Source organism: Crinia signifera, chromosome 7, assembly GCF_055691185.1.
Source record: "Crinia signifera chromosome 7, ASM5569118v1, whole genome shotgun sequence".
In the NCBI taxonomy this organism is placed as follows: Eukaryota; Metazoa; Chordata; class Amphibia; order Anura; family Myobatrachidae; genus Crinia; species Crinia signifera.
This window is the reverse complement of record NC_139223.1, coordinates 70,864,255-70,887,698: the sequence shown is the minus strand read 5'-3', so window position 1 is coordinate 70,887,698 and position 23,444 is coordinate 70,864,255. Positions and strand designations below refer to the sequence as shown.

General features: G+C 41.4%; 1 protein-coding gene across 2 annotated transcripts in view; it reads right to left on the bottom strand.

The window, feature by feature from the left end:
- SNX29 (sorting nexin 29) overlaps positions 1–23,444 on the bottom strand; it is a 522,757-nt gene that overhangs the window by 119,568 nt on the left and 379,745 nt on the right. For both annotated transcript variants that reach the window (XM_083153313.1, XM_083153315.1), the window contains exon 19: positions 11,357–11,497. In XM_083153313.1, the coding sequence (XP_083009439.1) occupies positions 11,357–11,497 (141 nt within the window). The remainder of the gene's footprint in view (positions 1–11,356; positions 11,498–23,444) is intronic.

Below are 23,444 nucleotides of genomic sequence, written 5' to 3'. Positions count from 1 at the left end.
CGTAATTGCACAGGGGAGCGATGTTTTACGACTGTGCATGCGCTTAATCATGTGCGGTCTATGTGTGCGAGCTGTCACACAACAGTGCTGTTGGGGGGCGTGGGGGGTTGCAGACCAGGGGATTCTCCCATGGGAACGTCCAGCGTTTCATCGGCGTTCACATGAAAACGCTGGGCGTTCTCATGATAATTCCACAATGATGCGGGTGTGGGGGGCGTACAGCTGACGTCAGCAGATGGCAGCTGTCCGCCCGCTTCCCATACAGGCACTCGCAGATCTAAGACACCAAAGAGGTGTTTGTCGATTATACAGAGAGCAACAAAAGAAAAATAAAGATTTTTATATAGAAAAAAACATATGCTCAAGTGTGTCTGTTAACAATAAAAATGCTAAGAGGGATAAGCTTAATCATATTGATATAAGGCATGAGGTATCATGGCACGAGAGTAAAAGTCAATGTGGGACAGTGAAAAGGCATACAAAGTAGAGATACATCTCAACATAAAATCTATTATATAATATAAGTACGTGGGAACAGTGGTCAGTAGTGATCAAGCCCATTTGTTGGTAGATAGGATCTATGTAGTGGGAGTTGCATACTGTGAGCCAATCCATCTGGACCAAATAGCATTAAATCTGTGGCCAGCTTTTCTAGCAAGATATGTACATTTCTCATGAGAGATACTTTCATTGACCAAGTTAAGCCAGGCTTGTATGTTGGGGGAGTTTTTAGCAAGCCAGGTTCTGGCAATGAACACCTTAGCTAGAGTACATTATTACATAACGCTTAGTCCATACATCTAAGGTGTCATCCTCCAGGGAGGCCAGTAAACATACTGCAGGTGTAAGGACTTTGCTCGGAATACCTGTATGTATTATAGTGTTGATAAGTCCTGACCAGAGAGATGTTATATGGGAGCAAGACCAAAGTAGGTGCCAGAAGGAGCCATCCAGAGTACCACATTTAGGACAAGTTGGCGCGGTGATGCTACCTAATCGGTATAACTTGTCAGGTGTGTAATATATACGATGGAGAATAAAAAACTATCTGTTGAAAACGAACAGTTAAGGTGGAGATGTGGGGGCAACAGGAGACCATTTGTATGGATGCTAGTGGAGGCCACGGCCTCCACTAGCATCCTCAAAAACCTCTGTTGTAAGGGGTGGACATTTTGTGAGGGCCATTTTACATTAGCAGTGGGCGGAGCGCCAACTGCAGACAAAAAGATCTGCAGGTCCTGGCAGCAGTGTAGTCATAGCCCATGCAGACCCCTGGCGCCCACACTTACTCAGCGTCTCCCGGCATCACTCGGTCTGTGGGGCTATTGTTACGCCAATGACTAAGAGCTTCCAAATTTAGCACTGGGGCAGGGACTGATGTAAATGCACAGATATTCTCTATATTGTGCTGTGGATTATGTGTGCGCTATATAAATAACTAGGGAGGGATGGGGCATGTCTGGGAAGCTGAAGTACCCTGGTACGGCACTGTATTATTTCATCTAGTGTTTTAGGTTTATTTCCAGAGAGTACAGTTTTACAATGACAATGTTAATAATGATAGTTTGTATTATATACTTTAGCTGACCTTAATCATTCTATTGCGCAGCAGAAAAGCTCAACCTCTAGACCTCAAGTCAACTCAAAGCCCCAGACATTTTGGAAGAAAGGTTCAATAGCTGCATACAAATGTAAAGCTTGACAAAGGTAACAAACAAGGCTATTCTGAAGAAAAAAAAACACACAAAAAAAACCAGGACAACACCAAAATATCATCCTAAAATATAGTTCATTTAAATGTTAATTTACAAAAGATGTGCTAAATGATAAAACATTTTCTGGTATTAAGGAATATGGAAACCAAATGAACTAATAGCGTCCTTGATATTCTACACACAGCCGTCACAGTGAGAACATGCTGTCCGCTCAGTAAATGTTAAGTGTCTGTAGAGTCCGACACTGATGAAGTGACACACAGACTTTTAATGGCAAGAAGTAATTAACACTTCTTTCACCAGAGACATTTCCAAAAAGACAGGAACTACAGTACTGTATGTAAGAAAATACCTCAATGCATTAAACATTCAGATGTTTGTGCCTTTCTGTTCTGTCCTATTTCATACATTTATTTCTATTTTCAAAAGGCTCCACAACAATTACAGTAAGTGTCAAATATGCACATTCATTTAAAATGTCCGCCTGTTGATGAAGCTAATCAGGCCAATATTTGCCTCATGCAGAATACTTGCCTATACTCACGGCATGTCCGTTACTCCCGGCATACCAGGAACAGGAAGCCCTTGTTTGCTGTGAATCCTATCATTGTGACATTTTGTAGCAGGGGTTTTATATGAATGGGTGACAGTTATCATGTCAATATTCATGTCGACATGTCAGCAAGTTGACAGTGACCATGACGACATGACAAATGTCAAAATGATAACGTCAACAATTCATACCCAACACATACATTCCTTGGTGGCCTAGTGGTGTGTTACTTTCTCTCAGTGGCTGCAACAGGTTCATTGTCCTCCTCCAGGTCGCTATGGATACATGAGCATCAGTTCCATGCAGGTGTCTGTGTGGCAGTCCGGTAGTGTTCCCCTATACAAGGCAGTTCCCACCCCCTTCCTAGTTCCTAGCCGGAACTTCCCCCTAGTTTGATGCTAACCTCCCCTGAATAATAATATTAACCCTCCCAGGACATTCTGAACCTGTCAACAGTCTCAGGGTGTCAACCTGGTGCCTGTTGACAACACGATTAGCTCTGACTTTCTGACTGGATACCTGTAGCAGTGGTAGGGATGTGATGATACAATTAATGGCACCAAAGGCCTGATTCAAACCAGTTCGCTGCCCCCCCCCCCCGTGCAAATCCCCGCATGCGGCCATTCAGATGAAAAATCATTCAATCATTGCCGACCATCGAATGTCTACACTGACTTTTTACTTGGCCAGAGATGGACTTATTCAGGCGCTGACGTCAAGTGCCGCCAGCCGTCCGCCCAAAGGAGGCATTTTTCTCATATATTACATTTTTTTTTGGGGGGGGGGGGGGGGGGGGGTGGTGGAAAAGCAATTTGGTAAAAAGCTTTGTGCAGTTTTTACACTGATTTTCTAATGAATAAAACCCAGTGAGAATATGATAGTGGATAGGTATTTCTGAAAGGGTTTGCTTTTTATTTTATTATCAAACTATTAATAATATTGTCTCTCAGTGACCTGGTCGCATTTCCTAGAGACCATTTCCTCCTCCTGGGTGAACTCAGAAATAAAAAGCTTCATCTAAGGGAGAAAAACATATTTCATGACACCGGATGCCTTGTTTCGGAAGCAATATATGTACAGTGCAAAATCATCTGACGATTACAAACAATACTTTTCCTCCAGCTTGCTTCGGAAGCATAAAGACTGCTCAATTAACCTACGGTTGCTCATTTCCTACACGGAACTCAATTGTATTTCTCTTCTAAATCGATATAATGTAGTTGATAACCACTATATTACTGACGCGATCCCTAACGGTACCAAACAACAAATTTTGAACAATACTTTATGGCAGCAATACCTGTACACAAAAATCAATGCACTGTTTCTCTATGCCACATTTGTAACTTTGCTTTCTGACTTAGCCAGGGAAATGGGAAAAGAAAAAATGAGAGAGCATTTTATTGATTTGGTAGTAGAATTTCATTAGACTTGTTTTCAGCAGAGAGAAGTATGTCTAGACAGCAAGAGAGAGATTTAGAGTTATCTTCCAGCTCACAGGCTGAATTCTGAAGACGGCACTATCATAATATTGCAAAGACACTTCAGGAGTAACCATTTTAGTCCCTGGGCATTATACACAAGAGTACAAGATACAGCCCTGAAACGGTCCAATACTCCATTAATTATCAGGCAGACATGTCTCTCTTCAATGGATCTGTTAATTTAGTCCTTGTCCCAAAGTAGTTGTTGTACATAGAATCTAAAGCAGACTAATGACAGTGTTATTGTCTTGCTATACACTGATCAACCATAACTTTAAAAATATAGATGTGCTGTTTGGTTCTATTCAAATCAGAACCCACCCAAATTTTGTGCATCCGACCCAAACCAAAACCTGGTATGAATCTTCTGGGGAGATCTTATCCGACCCCCATTTTGGATCTTCCAGCGGTTTGGAACTGGAGGGTGGTTTTGCAAAACCAATAAAAGTATGTTTAAATTAGAACTCAAACACAATGTTCCATGCACATTGCTAATTAAATCCACCTCCCTAATATCACGTAGGTACCCCTCGGGCCACCAAAACAGCTAAGGCCAGCCGAAGCATGGACTCCACAAGACGGTCACAATACATTATCAGCAGATTCTTCATGACATGTGAGTTACAAGATAGGGCCTTCATGGCTCATGCTTGCGTTTCAAGCATATCCCATAGATATTTTACAAAAAAAAACATCCACAAACTAGTGCAATATCCTTTAACACCATACTTAGCTTAAAAAACTGCAGTAAAAATATGTTTCAATTATCAGTCTACATGTAAATGCTATTGACAGAGGTTATCTATATTATTTATAATCTATGACCAGGCTGATCATGTGTCTATGTAATATCACTCAGCCTTGGTATAAATGTTGTGGCTTGGATCTGAACAGCCAATTTTTAGCCATCTGTGAGGAAGTGTTTTCTGTATAAACATCTCAGCTATATTTCTCACCACACCAGCATTGGCTGCCACCTGTTTTTGGTAGGGGGAGTTTTTGGCTACCCTTGCCTCAGATAAGAATGAGAGGAGGGTCCCGACGCCTACACAACAGATCTAGCAGGCACGGGGAACGTCGCATGCAGGCAAATGGCAGCTTGACTGCACATGCACAAAACTGGGGGTGGAGGGTGGCTGCAGACCTGCTTACATGCTCTAAAGCAGATGGGTCAAACACATCGGACAAACACATATTGCGGCCTTGCAATACTAACTGAAAACAAGTGACCGTTCCCTGTGCATGCGTCTTCTCAGCCCTGAAGCAGGAGCAGATTGATCAGTGAGTGATATTCTTGTTATCATTTGTTAGGAATGATAAATGGTGCACCAGCCAATCAGCTCCTGGCATATATTTTAATAATGCTAGTTAGGAGCTGAATGGCTGAAGTACCATTTATTATTCATAACGAGTTAACAAAAATATCACTGGTTAATAAATCTGACCCTAATAAGTATAATGTTCATTTTCATTGACTTTAGTAGAGTTAATATATGATGAATAGACAAGCTGAAGTGCCCCCGGCATTGCCTGGCCTTAAATCTTCCAAGCTACAGTATTAAGTATTTTACAAATTATTAGAAGTTCTTCAAGCACGCCCATGAGGTGGCTTCCCAATTTTTGTTTTGTTTTTTGCAGTGTCACCAGTAGTCCTGATCTGTTCAATTTTAGAACAACGTTTACATTGAGAGATGCGTTTAAAGTTTTCCTTCTGTCAACAATGTTGCTACACCAAGGCTTTTGGGTGCCCAATATTTTTTCTCTTTCCACCTCAATTTCTGTCAGTTATTTGAGTTATTAGAATTACTGTATAGTTATTTCTGCAAGTTATTTCAGTCCATTGACGTTATCATCCAAAACCATTCAGTGGGAGTCCCAGAACCTGTGTAAAAGTTCTGCCCAGTGTACACTAACTGACCATCCCTTAGTATATCTTCTGGGATCTAATGCTACTATTCTGTGAAGATCTTGTTCAAATCCATCCAGTGGATGCTCAGAACAGGCTCCCCAGGTCAAAGTTCTGATTAGTGTACATCAAAGGGAGGTCTGACTAGGACCTTAACCTTAACCAGCAGCAGAATTACAGTGTACCACAGAGGTTCTAATACTTGTATTTCAATCTACACGAAATTTGATACTATCCCTTTACCTATATTCAAGGAGGGTCAGGGCAGATATACCTGGACTGCCTACCCTGCAATGCCACCAAGCAACAGGGGGACACCCAGGAGATCTGTCTAAAGGGATCATCCTTCTACACTATCCCTCTGGGACCCTATATGGGCACAGGGCTCTCTCATCCCTCGTCCTATACATTAACCCCTTACCGACGCAGCATGTTTTTGCCTTCCTGACAGAGCCCTTTTTTTCAAATCTGACATGTATCACTTTATGTGGGGATAACTTTTTATTGCTTTTACTTATCCCAGTGATTTTGAGATTGTTTTCTCGTGACACATTGTACTTTAAATTAGTGGTAAATTTTGGTCGATACAGTTTTTTTTTTTGTGAAAAATACCAAAATGTCTTAAAAAAATTGAACATTTTGCAATTTGCAAAATGTTAAATTTTCTGCTTGTGAGACAAATAATCATACCACTCAAAATAGTTAATAACTAACATAGACCATATCTAAACTTTATTATTACATCATTATTTCAACCTCCTTTAATTTTTTTGGACACTAGGGGGCAGCAGAGTCAAAATTTTACACATAACACAGTAAACGCTGCTTTTGGCTGTTCACGTTTGAACAGCCAATCGCAGCGATCGCCGATGGCGGGGGGCATCGCTGCCCCCCCTGGGCAATGAGGGAAGATGTCTGCTGTCAGGGACAGCAGACATCGTCCCTCTGTCACCGCGTCTATAGACGCGGTGACAGTTTAAAAACATGACGTACATTTATGCCATGTGTCGGGAAGTACATCCCGGCCATGACGTAAATGTACGTCAAATGTCGGGAAGGGGTTAAGCAAGACGAGTGGGCAGCAGAAGTTCTGTGGACATAGAAATCCCAACCCTTTTAAATAAAATAAGAATAAAAACAGCGGAGACATTATGGTGACCCATGATTAAATCCTTAACACTAATCGATGAGTGAAAGAAACCAACACTGGTACACGACCGAGTGTAAGGAAATATGAAGGTCACATTTCTCTCAGAATTTTTCTGATCACCATGAGCTTGAATATCTATACCTAACCCAGCAGGTTATTGATAAATATTCGCAACTAAGGCATACATATGGAAATATCTATATTTCTTTGCCCTGTCCTTCCCTTTTTCCCTTTATCCCCCCCCCCCGTCAGCAACAATGTGTGGGACTATAGACAATTAATTAACTTAATATGTTTTTGCAGTAAGGCATACTATTTTGAGGGAGTCTACCGTGCACCCCACCCGAGTTTCTTTTTTCTCTTGTTTTGGTTAAATGTAATCAGGTATAACTCGGGGGTGCACCACTGTCCGTCACATAAAAAACACATACGGGGTGATTGACCCACATGTGAAACAAGTGATCGACAAGGAGCAAGTCTCCAAAGGCCAGTTTTGACTCCCCTCATATATGATATAATCAATATAATAAACACGTGTCTACACTAGTGCGAGTCCCCAATCTTTTTATTTTTTCCAATAGGACCTTAACCCCCCAAAAACCTGGCCAGAATCCAACTGGACCGCCTCCCGTTGGTTTCATACCAATTGGTTGCAGGGGTGACCAAACAATGCATTTTATATATAGCATAAACATAAGTCAAATATTTCTTAGATTATGTAGTGACTTACACTACAATGTCTACCAAATGTTATATAGAAACTTTCCCTTAGTCCCAATGCTTTCAGTCACGATTTAGTAACGCTGTACACTATATGCTTTTACACCACACTTTCAGTCGTGCTTCATGCAGATTTAAATTGCTCTCATTTATACTTGCAGCACGTTCAAGGTCCAGCAGTGTACATATACTATTAAATACTGTATAAAAATAAGCATTACTACAAATTCAGCACTTTGTCATGGTAGCTAGAACAAAAAGTTAAACAAAGGATGAACAGTTAAGCATAAGCAGGATTTAGTATAACCAAACAATAAAATATTTGGTTAACATAAACATCCTCATTTCCTCTCATGTAAGGATGAACCAAAGTATACCAGTCACATGTTCTACTTTTGGTATACAATATAGATCAACATGTGGTTATATAACAACAAGCAAGTGTTGCTATACTTGTACTATGCAACAAGACGCCTACACAAAGGAGAACATCACAGAAACAAGCAAATTACATTATTACTAAGGTAACCCTTTGAGTGCCAAGTTATTTTTGTCAAAATTGGGGTGAAAATTGCCAAGCAAACATTTTTATTCATCATTATGACCTGTAATGTTTACCTTGTATAGAAAATATAATTTTTTGACATAACATTTTTTTATAAAGAATTAATATAACAAACGTAGGCGACGCTGGCATTTTTAGCAGATACAGGTTAAGTATCCCTTATACCAAATGCTTAGGACCAGAAGCATTTTGGATAATGGATTATACCATATTTCGGAATATTTTTATGTTTTAATGATGTATCTTGAGGTATCTTGCATTTATGTTGTATAAACACATCAAACACATGAAAAACGCAGACATATATTTTATTCGTACATGAAACAAGGTTTGTGCACGATCTCAGGCACTGGATTTGAATTTCAAGCAATCATTTTCTTGCACATTATATATTTAGTGCCAGTTACATATCATTTCCCCAGTAATGCCAGTTACAGATGTCCCTAGTAGTGCCAGTTATAGCTGTCCCAGTAGTACTTTTAGAGATTTTTTTTTTTTAGGAAACTATGGTTTTTGGAATGATTTGGATAACGGATATTTGGATAAGGGATACTCAACATTTATTTTGCATATCTCCCACAGAGATGTTGTCACTCATATTTTGCACACCTCTCATAAGGCAGTATTCAATGAGAAAAATTCGCCCTGTTTTATGGCAAATTTGTGCTTTTTTCGCCTTGGACGGAGCATTTTGCTCTCCAAAAGCGAGCAACCCTATTCAATGTGAAATATTCGCCGTCTTCTAAGTGATTTTCGCCGTCTCTCTCCGTGTAGCAATTCTCCATCTTTTCATGGAGAGCTGGAATGTGAACTTTTAAACTAAAAAGTTTTTTTTTTTTTATTTTGGTGTAAAAAAATCAGGATTTTTTTGGTACTTGTTTCCTGGCACGGCCACAACGATCATGATCGTGGGCATCGTGAGGTCATATAGAACTTATATGACTCCTGTACGCTTGGCGTAAATTTGGTGGTAGACAATCGGATGTCTGCCCCAAATGTAATGTTGACACTGGTACTTTCTGGCATCTCATATGGGCCTGTCCCATCCTGCAGACATTTTGGACTCAGGTTAAATCCGCTTTGGTAATCACCGGAGTACCTCTGTCAACAATAAACTGTGTATTATTGGAGCTGATGACATTTAGGAGCTGAATAAATGGGAGATGCTATATATTACTAATATTTCTGCTCTTGCTAAAGTGTGTATTGCTAGACTGTGGTCTAGAGGCCCTAGTTTCACTCAACTTCGCGAATGACTCCATTACTCATGAAAAACATGTATATACAAAGAACAATGACAGCTCCAAATTTGTTAAAAAATGGTCTATGTGACTTAAGTCGGTGTACTCCTCTTCTGACTCTTCTGTATGATTCTTCAGGAACATCCCAACAATCGGAATCTCAAACCATTTTCTGTTTTTCCGACAGTAACTCGACAACCAGAATTCAATGTTCCATCTGTCGAGCATTGGAAAGTCTGTGTATTGGCGAAAAAACATGGCCATTTTGTCGATTCAACAATCCACAATACAGACTTGCCTCCACAGAGAAGAGAGGGTGTGGGTTGCTGTGCTAAAAGAACAGTGTACACTGTATTCCCCAAAAATTATTTAATAAACACAATATAAAATAATGAAGAAACAATACAGCAATTGTTAAGTGATTATAATAACAATGATAGCTTGGTGTGTATTGGCCCTGAATCTGGTCACCCTTGGTCCACTACGATGGGATGAGTGTCCGTTCCAAATAATGTCCCTCAGGTGGATGAAAAGTGGATAACTGCCCTTGAGATATTGGGGTACCATGGTAATGTCCAGCTTTAGAGAGGTGGCATTCTTCCCAGGATGAAGTCTTGGCCAGTCAAGGTAGAAGGTCACTTGGGGTCAGTTGGGACAAAAGGAGAAGTTCTGCATGGATCCAATTTGAAAAAGAGGGACTGGTTCAGTCCTGTGCTCTTGTTGGTTCCTGAATAGGTGACCTTAAGAACTGTAGCAACTCCATAAGGCAGACAAACACCGACGAGTTTCGCTGATCCTTCATCAAGGTGATACAGGGAGCCGGGTCTGTAGCAGGTGAGTCCCGGCCATGAATGAATACCTTAACTGTCAATATTTCCACTGTCAGAAATATCTGTAGACATTGAATATCCCCCAAAGTGTACAATAAATTAAAAAGCAAATAGGAGTTATTTCTCAACATTCAGAAAACCATTACTACCAACCTTAAGCCTCTTATTTTCATTACTTCCTTAATGATGATGCAAAGTGGGCACCATTTCTCGGGGTGTGCTATGGGCAGCAGCCAAAGTGAGGCTATAAAGGAATAATTATCTCTTACTCATCCCAAAGGATATTAAAAGGGTCATCTAGCAGCCTTTCCAAAACAGTGTTTTCCAGGGATGTGGTGGCCGTACAGCTGTAATCTGCCTTAATAAATTATTATTAACAGCTTTTAAAGAGTTCCTCTACCATAAACAGGTAACTAATGTAACAAATCTGTTTCATAGTGTATTATACTAATTAGTGTTATATCCCACTTTCAGCATTAAGAGATGGTGTTTGGGTGGTAGGTAAGTGTTAAAGGCCCAAGGTGTGATTCTAGCTGCAGGTAGGTGCAACAGGCCTTGGTGGTATTTGGGGGCAGGGTGCCATAGGCCCAAAGACCCATTGTGGTATTCGGGCGAAATTTAGTTGTTAAAGGCCCATTGTGGTATTCGGGCGGAATGTAGTTGTTAAAGGCCCATTGTGGTATTCGGGCAGAATGTAGTTGTTAAAGGCCCATTGTGGTATTTGGGTGGAATGTAGTTGTTAAAGGCCCATTGTGGTATTCGGGTGTGTGTGTGTGTGTAGGTGTTAAAGGCCCATTGTGGCATTGGGGGGGGGGGGGGGCAGTGTGGTATTCGGGTGGTAGGTACTGTAGTTGTACCCAAAAGGTCCAAGGTGGAATTCAGTGGTAAAATACAGTAGATGCCACAAGGCCAAGGTGGTATTCCAGCAGAATGTAGGTGTTACAGGCCCAATGCAGTATTCTGCATCAGACCCTATTTACTGTATGTATTTTATCCAAAATCTGGGCGTTTTTTTGCCTCATCCTGCATTATATTCTGAGCATCATACTCTATAAATAATGTTCTGCAAGGTTTACACAACTGAACTCTACAACCCTCTTAAGCAATATACACAATATCTGGGAAGTACACAAGGTTTATTTTACATTGGTAGTATTTTAGTTGCAAGCACAGTTTCAGTTTTAGGAAATACCTTGTTCCCAATGGCCTTTTTTGGTGGAAAGTGGAAGGTTCTAATGTGAGGATATTTGCTTTGCAGCTTGTGATGTAAACTCCTGAACTCTGCATATCTCCGATAAATGTTCCATTCCTCATCTTTAATCCTGATGTAAACCTAAAAAAAAGCAGGGTAACCGTTATAGTGTAACAGTTGATAGAGAAATCAATAACATACAGAACATGCAAAGCATTTATTTCAATTTAAGGCAAATAACTTCAAAGGGAAAGGTTTCAGTATATTGCATAAAACTGAATGTGGTCTAACTTCTTGTGAAACCATTTTAATACAAAAAGCTGCCATATTTTACTAATTGTAGTAACATCAATCTGTAAATCCATATAACTGCCAAGGAACGGGGGATTCTATTAAATACATTATTAAATAGCACCGGGAATTAAGCGCCTGGAGTTTTTCAATTAATCTGCATCTTCTGACTTAAGCCGCACTTAATTTTGTATAAGTGATTTGTATATGTTTGTATATGAAATTCAGGACACAAAATGCAAAAAATGAATGTAGACCTTTTGACCATCCAATTGTCGACCTAATGATTGATACCACTTGCCAGCACCACAAATAGTACTTTAGGTTGCTGTTGTTTTCTGGAGGGGGTGTGGCCATGCCTCCCCCACTTTGGCCTCTTTGTATACCGGCCCACTGTTTGCCTCAACAGCACTGGTCAAATTTGGTACCTACAGTCAGCTATTTAGTGGTCAGCAACAACCAGTGGGCCAGATCTCCTTTGCTAAAAGTGCCTATCTCTTTGCCCACATTCTGACATACTGTATTCTCTGCAGTTTAATAAAGCAGAGAATGAGACTGCAAGGAAGCAGCTGGAGGAGAAGGGGGTGTATGGCTCTCTCGTTCCCCTGTGATCTGGATGTGAGACATTACTAGATGTGCGGAGGTGTATGAGGGACAAAAGGGAGAGGAGAATCATGTGTAGTGTTTTGGTATTCATGTGGGGTTCTAAAGACATATGTACGTATAGGGTATATGGGGCTAAAATGGAGAAAAGAGCAGGCCATAAAGAAATGCACAGAAGTGGAAATTTGGAATCAGTGAATAGGGATGCGGTCAGTTTCCTGGCGGTCGGGAATCCCGGCATTCAAAATCCCTAAGCTGGAATCTCGACTGCCGAAATCCCGACACTTTCTCCCCCGAGTGTAGTGAGGCACCGCGCCCGCTGCGTGGCGAGCCCGCAAAAGGGGGGTGGGGCGATCCACATACCCCTTGTTGGGATTTTGGCAGCCAGGATTTTGACCGCCGGGATTCCATACCGAATCCAGTGAATGAGGGTGCACTTTGTGTTGAGTGTTGCAGATGCAGCAAGGTTGTTTTGGGTCTATGTGGGTTATTTAGTAAGCAGTGGACAGATAAAGTGCCAACCAATCAGCTCCTAACTGCCATGTTACAGGCTGTGTTTGGTATACCTCCCAAGTCTGCCTGAAGCAGAAGAGGCCTAGTGGCAAGGGGCGTGACATATACTCACATCCCTCCTGCAAAGCCACACCCCTGTTTTATGCCACTGTGGGGGCATGGCTAGCAGCTCTTGCCCCTAGCCCCTCTGGCTGCAGGAATACATAGTGTACGCATGCACACAGCATCTATTCATGGGTGACAGGAGTGACTCCTAAACTGCACTCCCCCGTCGCAGGACACTGCCCTGGGCGAAACTTGGGAACGTCCCCAAAAAATGGGACATACATATGGTCTACATGGTAATGGTCATAATCCACGTGGACTCTGACTGGGAATGATAAATTATGCCTTGCACAGAGGTAATGAAGTGAAGCACCTGGCCAAAAGCATGGTGAGCAAAGCTAGCAATTCAAGGGGACACAATACAATAATTGGGGGTTCACATGCTCAAGTCTCGGAACTGACACTTACAAAATGGCTGGTTGGTACTTTATCACCATACACTTTATTTCCAACCAAAGGCTTGCACATTATAACGGTAATTTGAAGGTTGAGGGGTCCTACATTTAGCCCTTAAAGTATATTACGTCTCTGATCACTGCTCTATTTGCTATTTCTTTAACCCTTTGAGTGACAATATTTCTGAGAGATGTGCAAAATAGCCTCTAAAAATGACAGCGTTGCTCACATTTGTTATATAAATTCAAATTTAAAAAAATTGTTTATAAAACATTATGGGCCAAATGTAATAGGTTGAGAATTTCAGAAAGTGAGAGATTTTGGGAGAGTTTTCCCATAATTTTTTTTTAAATCAGCAATCAATTATATGGCAAAATCAACCTGGTTTTGCAATGTAATTTATTGCCACCTTAAAAAAAAAGGAAACTCTCCCAAAATCTCTCACTTTCTGAAACTCTCGCCCTATTACATTTGGCCCTATACTGTAGTTCCTATATAAAGTAAACATTACAGGTCACTATGAAGAATAAAAATATTTGCTTGACAATTTTCACACCAATTTTGACAAATTCCCTAGGCACTCAAAGGGTTAAACAAGCGGATTAAAACCACATGGGTAATATTTCTGGACTGACTCAAATGGAAAGTGCACCCTAATGAAAAAAAAAATGTACAGACCAGTCTGCGACAACTGCAGCTGCTATCTATTGATCGTTAGTCAATACCCATTTTATGTACTAATTGAAATGTGTTATTGCCTGCCAAACGTAATGCTTACTAGCCACACCACTTATATCAAGTCAACAACACCTTTTATGTTAGTAAGTAAGTAACTTTTATTTATATAGCTCCAACAGGACTCAAGGCGCTTTATAGATATTAAAAACAATGCACATAATACATAGGATGTTTGTAGTACAGTAACAGACAATTCACAGACAAAATAAACCCTGGAGCACACAGTAAATCCAATGCAGGATTGGTGCAGGCATTTTGGATAATAACTTCCATGGGTTGTGTACTCCACCTTGACAAGGTACCAAGGTAAAATGGTGCAGCAGCCATTTTAGGCGCACTGCGTAGGATTACCATGGGTGGAATAGATAACTCCTAAAAGAAATGACCCAAAATGGTTGATTTCAGTGTAGACTCAGGGCCATATAGTTTTCATCCCATCCACAAGTGCACCAGATGAGGCAGCCATGTTGGGCGCATTACGAAGGTTACACTGTAGGAGGCGAGCCATGCAAGGGCCCAATGCAGATATTGGAAAGCAAATACTTGTGTAATAGTATAATATACCCTGCACAGAAACATCCACGTTATCCACATCCTGCCCTCGGAGAAACCTCTGAGGCAACCATATGGGTGCACTGCATAGGTCAGTGCTGGCAGAGTGTGCAATCTGCAGAGGTACACATTACAGGAATGTAATGTGTGCTAATGTAAGGTACATAACATGCCCTTTTAAACTCTATTATATGTCTGTCAATAAGAGAACTACGCCTTGAGGCTTTATTATCAGTCTTCTTTCTTCATAATGACAATGCAATGCTGAAATCAATATTTTTTCAAAACAACTGTCATAAAAATTGTACTTTTGTGGGAAGAAGAAGAAGAAAGATTTTTTGCTATAAATACATAAACCTCTTCGTGTAGAGATTTGTAGCATAATAAAAAGTAAAATTCAGCAGCAGCCCAATTTAGAAACTCAATGCTGGATTATGCAAAACCCATGTGTGCTGGATAAAAGTTTTAGTATTTAGTTTTGTCAGTTGTCAGAAGTGCCAATATTGATAAATAAAAGTACTGAATGTTAACCATTCAAAAGTAGAACCTAAACCTATACATACATAGGACTCAAGTCACACGAATAGAAACTTAGTCTGAATCGCACAATGTTCAGACACATTCGATGCCGATTGATGCCAATCAGTGGCGGCTCTTACCCTTTTGGAGGAGGGGGGCTGCTGCAATGAGGCCCCCCCCTCCCCTCCACTGCCCTGCTCCCCGCACCTTCCGGTCCCCGACGCCGTTCCTTCCCAGTGCATGCGCAGTAACTTCATACATACTGCGCATGTGCTGGCCCAAGCTTCCATGGGCTGCTTTTGCAGCAGCCCCCGGGACCTAATCAGGTTCCCAGGTCCAGCCCATGCGCAGTATCGTCCACGGTACTGCGCATGCACAGAACCCGTTTTGGGGGCTGCTGTGCATTTGCGCACAGAGAGGCATCCCAGAGGGAGGGAACACCTTTCAATGGGACTGCCTTGAGTGACTGGCAGGTCGGACTGCCAATAGGAAGTCACTGTCAGTCACATTGAAGCCAGGGCAGTCTCACAGACTGCATCTGGCTTCACTTTAGGCAGAGACAGTGGTGGATTTTACCTGAAGGGGCTGCAGCCAGAGTCGGAGTGCCGGGATTTAAGACCCATGTTGATCCTTTCACACCACAGAAAAACCTGGGTTTTTCAGCAAATAATACAAATTGAATAAATGAAAGTACAATAAATAAAGCATGTGTCTGACGCTGAGCAAGTATCAAACCTTTAACTGATTCCATCCACCTTTTTATTTTATTTTTTTACTAAGTTACAATGTCATTGAACAAACTAATCATTTTATGACATGTGTAATGAATACATAGGGATCACAGAAGAATTGGTATTATTACATGATTTCAGAAGAATTTATAGCAGCTCAAACACACTATTGACAATGTAATTTTTTTTTAATGAAATCAATAAATCAATATTACTGGCACTATTTCACTTAATGAACACACTATGGCTTGCAGCGCAGTCATTTTGCAGTCTTGTAATCATATAGGATTTTGAGACACTAAGAACAATACAAAAAAAGAAAGATCATATTCTGTTTTCAAATGACTCAGATTGTTTTCTCTGTTGTTGCAGACCTAATCATGAAAACATTTGCCCATACATTACTTTCTCACTCTCCTGGAATTTCTGTGACACTAGTGAATTTGGAGGAGGGTACCCTGGTTTTCGAGTGGACAAACCAAGGTAGACAGGGTTGGAAGGTTGAATTGTTTGGTCCCAAGTGTACACATAGTCGACATGGACACCTTCAAAGTTTGCCATGCCCCCTCTTGACATGCCTCGGGCATGGTGCCTCCCTGTGTCGGCATACTATTTTATTCTCCCGCCATGCCGTAGTGGATGGTAGAGCACGAACTACCGCCTGTTGGCACAAAAAAAACTAGAATAACTCATGTCGACCTTTTTATTGTCGACCAAATGCTGTTGACCTAAGCCAAGTCGACCTATTTTAGGCATCCACCTAAGCCCTGTCGACCTTCAGTGGCGACCTAACCACCGTATTCTGTCAAAATAAGCCTCATCCTGTATCCTTTATTACAAATCTCCTACCACTTTGCACATAGGCAAACACAGGGGGGGTTTCTGGTTCCCTTCCTCTTGGCAAGTGCCTTAAATTATAACAATAGTATATAATATGATCAATAGAGCTGCCACCACACCATGGAGAAGTGCTGCTGCACATGCCCGGTGTACCATCTTCTTATACCACATTTACTGTATGTGGGGATCTGAGCCCTCAAACATTGGAATGGACCAGAGAGTAGCTGCCAGGAGGAAGAGACAGGAGTCTTACCATGAAGTTGGAGATTGTGAGCTTAGAAAGTGCAGTACTGGTTCTATTATGTTTGTGTGTTTATTTATTATAGGTTTACCTTTTTCCTAGCCACTTATCTTATTTAAATGTTTGAAAGAGTCTATACATATAGACCAGTGGTAGCCAACCCTAGCCCTCGAGAGCTACCAACAGTTCACATTTTCCAGACAACCTAGCTGCTGCACAGCTGCACTCATTAATCGCTGACACATTTTAAAAGATACACAGATGGAGCTAATTAGCTCACTTGTGATTCTGGCCCTTATTCTGGTTGGTGCGGATATGTCCGCGTGCGTTCGTTCCGCCGATGTTTTGTGTTTGCGCATGTGCAAAGGCATATCTGCGCATGTGCGAAAGGGACATACGTCCAAATTCCGCATGAATTGTTTACACTACGAACAGGGGGAGGAGAGGGGCGTGAAGGGCTGTTTGGCCTCATTATCATATGCATACGCCCCGCGTTTCATGGGCGTTCCCATGAAAACGCTGGGCGTACGTATGGTAATGCGGCCGTGACGCACATGTAGGGGGCAGACATATGACATTGCCGGATGTCAGCTGCCCGCCCAGATCCCTGCTTTTGCACTGAGAAATGCCCGAGTGGTCTGAGCTCGCGGGAGCTGCCTGACCACTCGGTCCTGCATTCGATGGTATGCGACCATCGAATGATGGGGGAGGTTCCCAGAGAAGGAGGAGGTGTATACATGAGAAATCCACTCGTGCTTCGTGCGGTCAGCTGCTTACCGCATTCGGACGGAGTGAGCGATCCGTAAGGAAGGCGGGGTTTAGGACGCACGGTCCTGGCCGCATATTCGGCTCCGGCCGCACAGACCAGAATAAGGCCCTCTGTGAGACCTGCAAAACATGCACTGTTGGTAGCTCTCGAGGACTAGGGTTGGCTACCCCAGATATAGACCATCTGCTAAATATTAATACTGTATTTCATGCCGTATCCAGTGTACAAAAACACAATTTTCAGGACTGTTACCGCTCCCCCAGGCTCCCATACTTACTCCAATGCAGAGTGGAAGATTTTGGATCTTGGGGAACTTGCCACTGTTGCTGTCCTAAATTGGGACTTATGCTGCAGAATGCTAATGTCATTTTTTTGTGTATAGAGGGAAGCCTCATGCACCTACCTTTCCACTTAAATTACATACCGGTAGTTATTATGGATGACATTCATGTTATTTTCATACTGTACGATACCATGAGGCTGCTTTCCAGGAGAACATACAGATCAGTGGCAGAGATCTCATTTTGGGATACATAGTAGTGGACGTGTGTCGGTGGCAGCCACTGCTATGGCATTTGCAATTATTAACCAAAATATATACTAAAAAGGGAAATAATAATCTCTATACATATTTAGCAGGAATGCAGAGCTTTCGCAAGGTTTTATTTGTCATATAAGACATATACGCCGTATATCTGCCTTTGATTCCATAACGTAATCACCTTATTAATGGTAGTCAGCACACCGCTGTATTATTATGGGACACCTACTGGAGCTGTCACTGCACAGGGCTGTCTGTAATCTCTTTACAGCCTAGGGCTTTCTATGCAATGCATCGTAGGTCCCTCCGGCAGAATATCAGATGACTTATTTCTGTTAGCACATAATTTGACTTACTAAGCGCGCTTTATACAAACCAGGGAGACAAACTTTAATACTCTAAAAAAGGCTTTGCATAAATGCACTGCAATTCTGTCATTAATACAGGGCCTGATGTAAGAGTTTCATTGTAAATGCATAAATGAGAGGATTTTATACAGAAAATAAAACATTTCCACTCAACTCAAATAAGTAAATGTAGCACTGTAGGTAGACTTGTGCTCACAGTGAATTAGGTACAATATATTATTATCTCCATATTTACCCACTCTACTGGAAGTTGCAGAAGACTTCCCCATTATGGGGTAGTTCCCCTCCCACTTCCTAGGGAAGCGGAAAGATATGCAGGAAAAAGCCAGGATTCATGGTCTTTATGGAGGGAGAGGGGACTAAAATAATGCAAATCACTATCATGATGTGACCACTTGGCTCCGCCCCACAAAAACCACTGCTGCCTCACCTCTCCGGATTCTCCCAATAGGCAAATATGATTATCTCAGAGTGCCCTCCTCTTGGGCAGGAAATATAGCTTCTCAGCTAAAATACCTTTGTCTGCTTCATCCTGTTTGGTCTTACTGTATATATATAATGTAGATCTTAATTAATTTATTAACTCAATGTACTGCAAATTACACTAGTGCCTCAATACTAGGTGCAGTCCATTCATCTATATCTGTACAGTAAGTGCTTTGTGGTGTTTTCCAATCATTTTATCTAAATAGCTTATAAAATGTATAGAGTACCAATACCAGTGCTAGAGCTGCCAACCCTTACTATAGTGTATGATATGTAATTATTTTATTGACAAAGTGCCGACATGGTCGACAGCAAACATATCGATATTGTGACTAAAAAGACAAAACAATTGCCTGTTGCTACGGAGTTATAAAGATTGTGAATGTCAACATTATAGATGTACAGTAGGGTTAGGTTCTGGCTGGAATTAGTTTTAGGGCTATAACAGTAACTGTTAACATGCACAATGTGGGCAATATGACCATGTCTGTATTGTGCATATCAACTTGTAATATTGTGAATGTGTATATATAAAATATTGATTGAATGACATATTCACACTCAATGCTATTTTTGTCAAGAGAGCAAGTTCAGGGAGCTTCATGTTCCAATTAGAGTCATTGTGGCCTGGACACAAACAGCACCATCCCTAAATATGTGCCATTGGATATCCAGGTAAAAGCATGTGGGAATGGGCATGGCTAGGAACTCAGAACCAGGCCCTACAGTATGTGTTTGTACAACGTTTCTGATTGTTAGTTAGCAAACTGGATATTAACACATTATATTATTTTTAATTCTTACTTTTAACCTTTTACATTTTGGTTGTACTAATGTTCTGAAAATTCTTTACATACTGTATAATCTGGGACACCTATTATTTACACAAGTTCAATGGCTGACTAAACCCAGGCAGATATAAAGCCTTGAATGTAGCTAGCCACACAACTGATGTAAATGATAGGTGATCTGGATTAAATGGGTATTATGGCAAGCCTATTTATATAGAAACGTTATGGGTATGACAGGTTTAGTTCTAGATGTGAAGCCCAGGGCAAAAATGTTCTTTTACCAGTGGGGTAAATTTACTAAGATGGGAGTTCTATTGAAGATGGAATGTTGCCCATAGCAACCAATCAGATTCTATCTATTAACTTCTAGAAGGTGCTAAATAAATAGGAAGTAGCATTGGATTGGTTGCTATGGACAACATCCCATCTTCAATAGAACTCCCATCTTACCCCTAAAGACAGTGGCGTTTCCACCTTTAAAGACTCCCGCTGGAAAATTCAATTTTGAGATCTGATCGATTTGTCATTCGATTTCTAAGTAATTACCATTCTAATTTTATTATGGAGATTCACAAAAGCCAAACTCAAGAGTGAAACTTATATATAAAAGACAATTTTTGCCAGCTGGGAGTGGGCTAGATAGAAGCCAGTCCACTATCCAGGAAACGCGTTGACGTCATTTGACATCCGGCGTTGGGTCTCCCTAACTCTCCACGCTGTCACGCAAGCAAGATTCCATTGCGCTTACAGACCAGCACAGCACACTCCGGCGCCCGGTCGGTGGTGACGCGAGCGGCCGGCTCTCAGTGCATCCCCTACTGCACAAAGTGCAGGAAAAATACCAACACCCGTAGACTTAGGTGTCCACCTTGGAAACATCCAAGTGCCTCCCACGGAGTGAGGATCTTTCAACCCAGCGGCACAAGCCGCCTACAGCGGGTGAGATATCTAAAAACCCTGACATCTGTGCACAAAATCAATTTCTATTTATGTGAACTTTAAAGGGAGAGAAGATTAGCTTTAACACACTGCTTGATGATAACTCTACCCATTTATAGTAACACAGCTAAACTAAATTTCTGCGTGTCTGCATACATGCTAAAGAGACTGCTGATTACTCTACAAATTTCCCGTATATAAAACGGATGCTCTATGGATACTTGTGACTTCTAACTACGAACAGTTCCATGGATACTTATTGCAAATATATGTGAGCATTTGCTACAAGCTTCTTGCTGGCTTTTTTACACAGAGAAAACGTGGAGACCCTATCGCTAATTGCTGCTATTTGAGCTCAATAGGCTTGTTTTTTATTTCTTTTATTATACTGATATATGTATTGTGTATATTGTAAAAAAGTTTTTGCTATATATGGAAAATCTTTTTTTTTATATTAATATAAGGCATAAAATGTGTTACTATTTGCAAACAGTGTGTCCTCATTTATTCTGTGCAAGCAGAGACAATCGGAGCTCTTTATATTTTACTCAGCAGCGCAATACTCACCATTATAGATATCTTTCTGTGGTTGTGAAACTTATATATAGGCCAATAATCATTGTTTTCTAGTAGTCCAATATACGATCCCCTCATTTATTAACGTTCAATTTGCAAATCAAATGCAAATTGAACTGAAAATCAAACATCAAATCCAGAAGTGCATAGGATAGGTAGAGTCTGAGGACTGAGAATAATGCAAATATCTATACCAACAGGCATCATGCATATTCTTTGAATGTGCACATTGTCTTTGATGCAAAATTTAAAATCATGAGTGTTTTGACTGGCTATCCTAGTTCGTGCCATGATGCCTACATCCTCAGAAATTCATCCCTCACTGCAAAATTTGAGGAAGGCCAAATACAGTAAAAACACAGGTTTTGGGAACAACTTACTATGTGGCAACAGAATGTGGAAGGCAGATTAGAGATACACTGTTTGCCAACTATTATTTACCCGACGTCGGGATAACGACGGCCACCTGCTATTTTCCCTCGTGGGGGTCCACAACCCCCATAGAGGGAGAATAGAATAGGTGGCTCATGTAGCGAGCCACCATGCTCGCAGCGTGGCGAGCACAGCAAGCCCACAAGGGGCTTAGTTGCGCTCACCATGCTGTCTGGGTCCGGCCAGTCGGGATCCCAACGTCGGGCTAATGACTGTCGGGATCCCGACTGTCAGACCCCTGTACCACACCCCTATTTCAGTTCTAAGTATTTGTTTTTATAATTTAAATACCACAAATTTTGATTCTTTAGTTAGGTTTTAATTTATAATACAGTGTGAAGATAAGTATTTGTGATTCTTTAAAGTTGTACGGCCCCAAAAAAAACACTTGAAATTGATTTTATTTTTGCATTGTACTTTAATGGGTATTTGAGGTATTTTTTTAAAAAGGATTTCATAGACTGAACACAAAATCTCTTATTAAAATCTACCAAAATCAAGTTCGATTTGACAATCAAATGCTAAAGTGAATATTAGTAAATAAGGAGTTTGTGAAGGGATTTTTGCAATTTGAGTTTTGATTTGATTTCAGTTGATTTTATTGACTCATAAAATACCAGATCAAACTTTAGTAAATTTGCCCCCTGATTCAGCCTCTTCGGAACATGTGCCAAGCAACGCACTGGATAAATTGGATGCATGGCTACATGTGGTCAGGGTGTAACCCGAACCACATTTTAGTCACTGCAGGAGATGTGAGCTGCCCAACCCAAAACTGCGTTGGCAGCAGTGCCAGGTTCTGTGGTGTCACCCCGCCGTGTGCAATTCACCGCGATTCGCCGGTGGTTTTCAATGGGGTTTTTAGTCAAATTCGCAGAGAGAGTGAATTCAATGCTCAAATAGAGAGCTGCTTTCTCCAGTGATTTTCGCCATGATTCACCGTTTTGCATTCGTCATCTTTTTTAGGTGAACTGGAATGTGATCTTTTAAAATAAAGGGGATTTTATTTATTTTTTGGTGTAAAAAAATCCGATATTTTTTCTGTGAAGGGGCATGCTATTTTTATTCATGTGCTTTCAACACATGAATATATATTTAATTTTGTTAAGTTTGTTTTTTTTCGCCAGCAGGGGGCCGGGAGCCGGGAGCCACTCATTAATATTCATATATTCACTGCACACTGGTCCCGATCATTAAATATGCAGGATCGGGACCAGTGAGTGCAGCGCCCTGCCAGCTCTCCGGGGGTTCTTCCTGTGTCCCTGCCAGCCCTCCTTCACCCCCAGAGTGTCCAGTGCAGGCAGGGAGGCATCTTCCATCTCCCTGCAGCCGTCCCCCGGCTCCCTGTGGCATTCGAGCCCCTGAGGCGTTGAATAGGGGGTGAGGGCAGGCTGGCAGTGAATGCACCAGCACTCCGGAACCCCGCAATTGTGCAGCAAATCCAAAACAGGATTGCTGCACAGGACGAATTAGGTAATTGAATACCTGCCATTCCTCCAAACTCCAATGCTCTGCAGTGTAGGGTACTTGGATCCAACCAGCTCAGGTCTACCGCTGCATCTAATGGCTTATTGCGATTATGGGGGCCAATCCCGGGATCCTGCCGATCCCGGGATTTGGCCTAAAAAACACCGGGATTTGAATCCTTACAATCCCG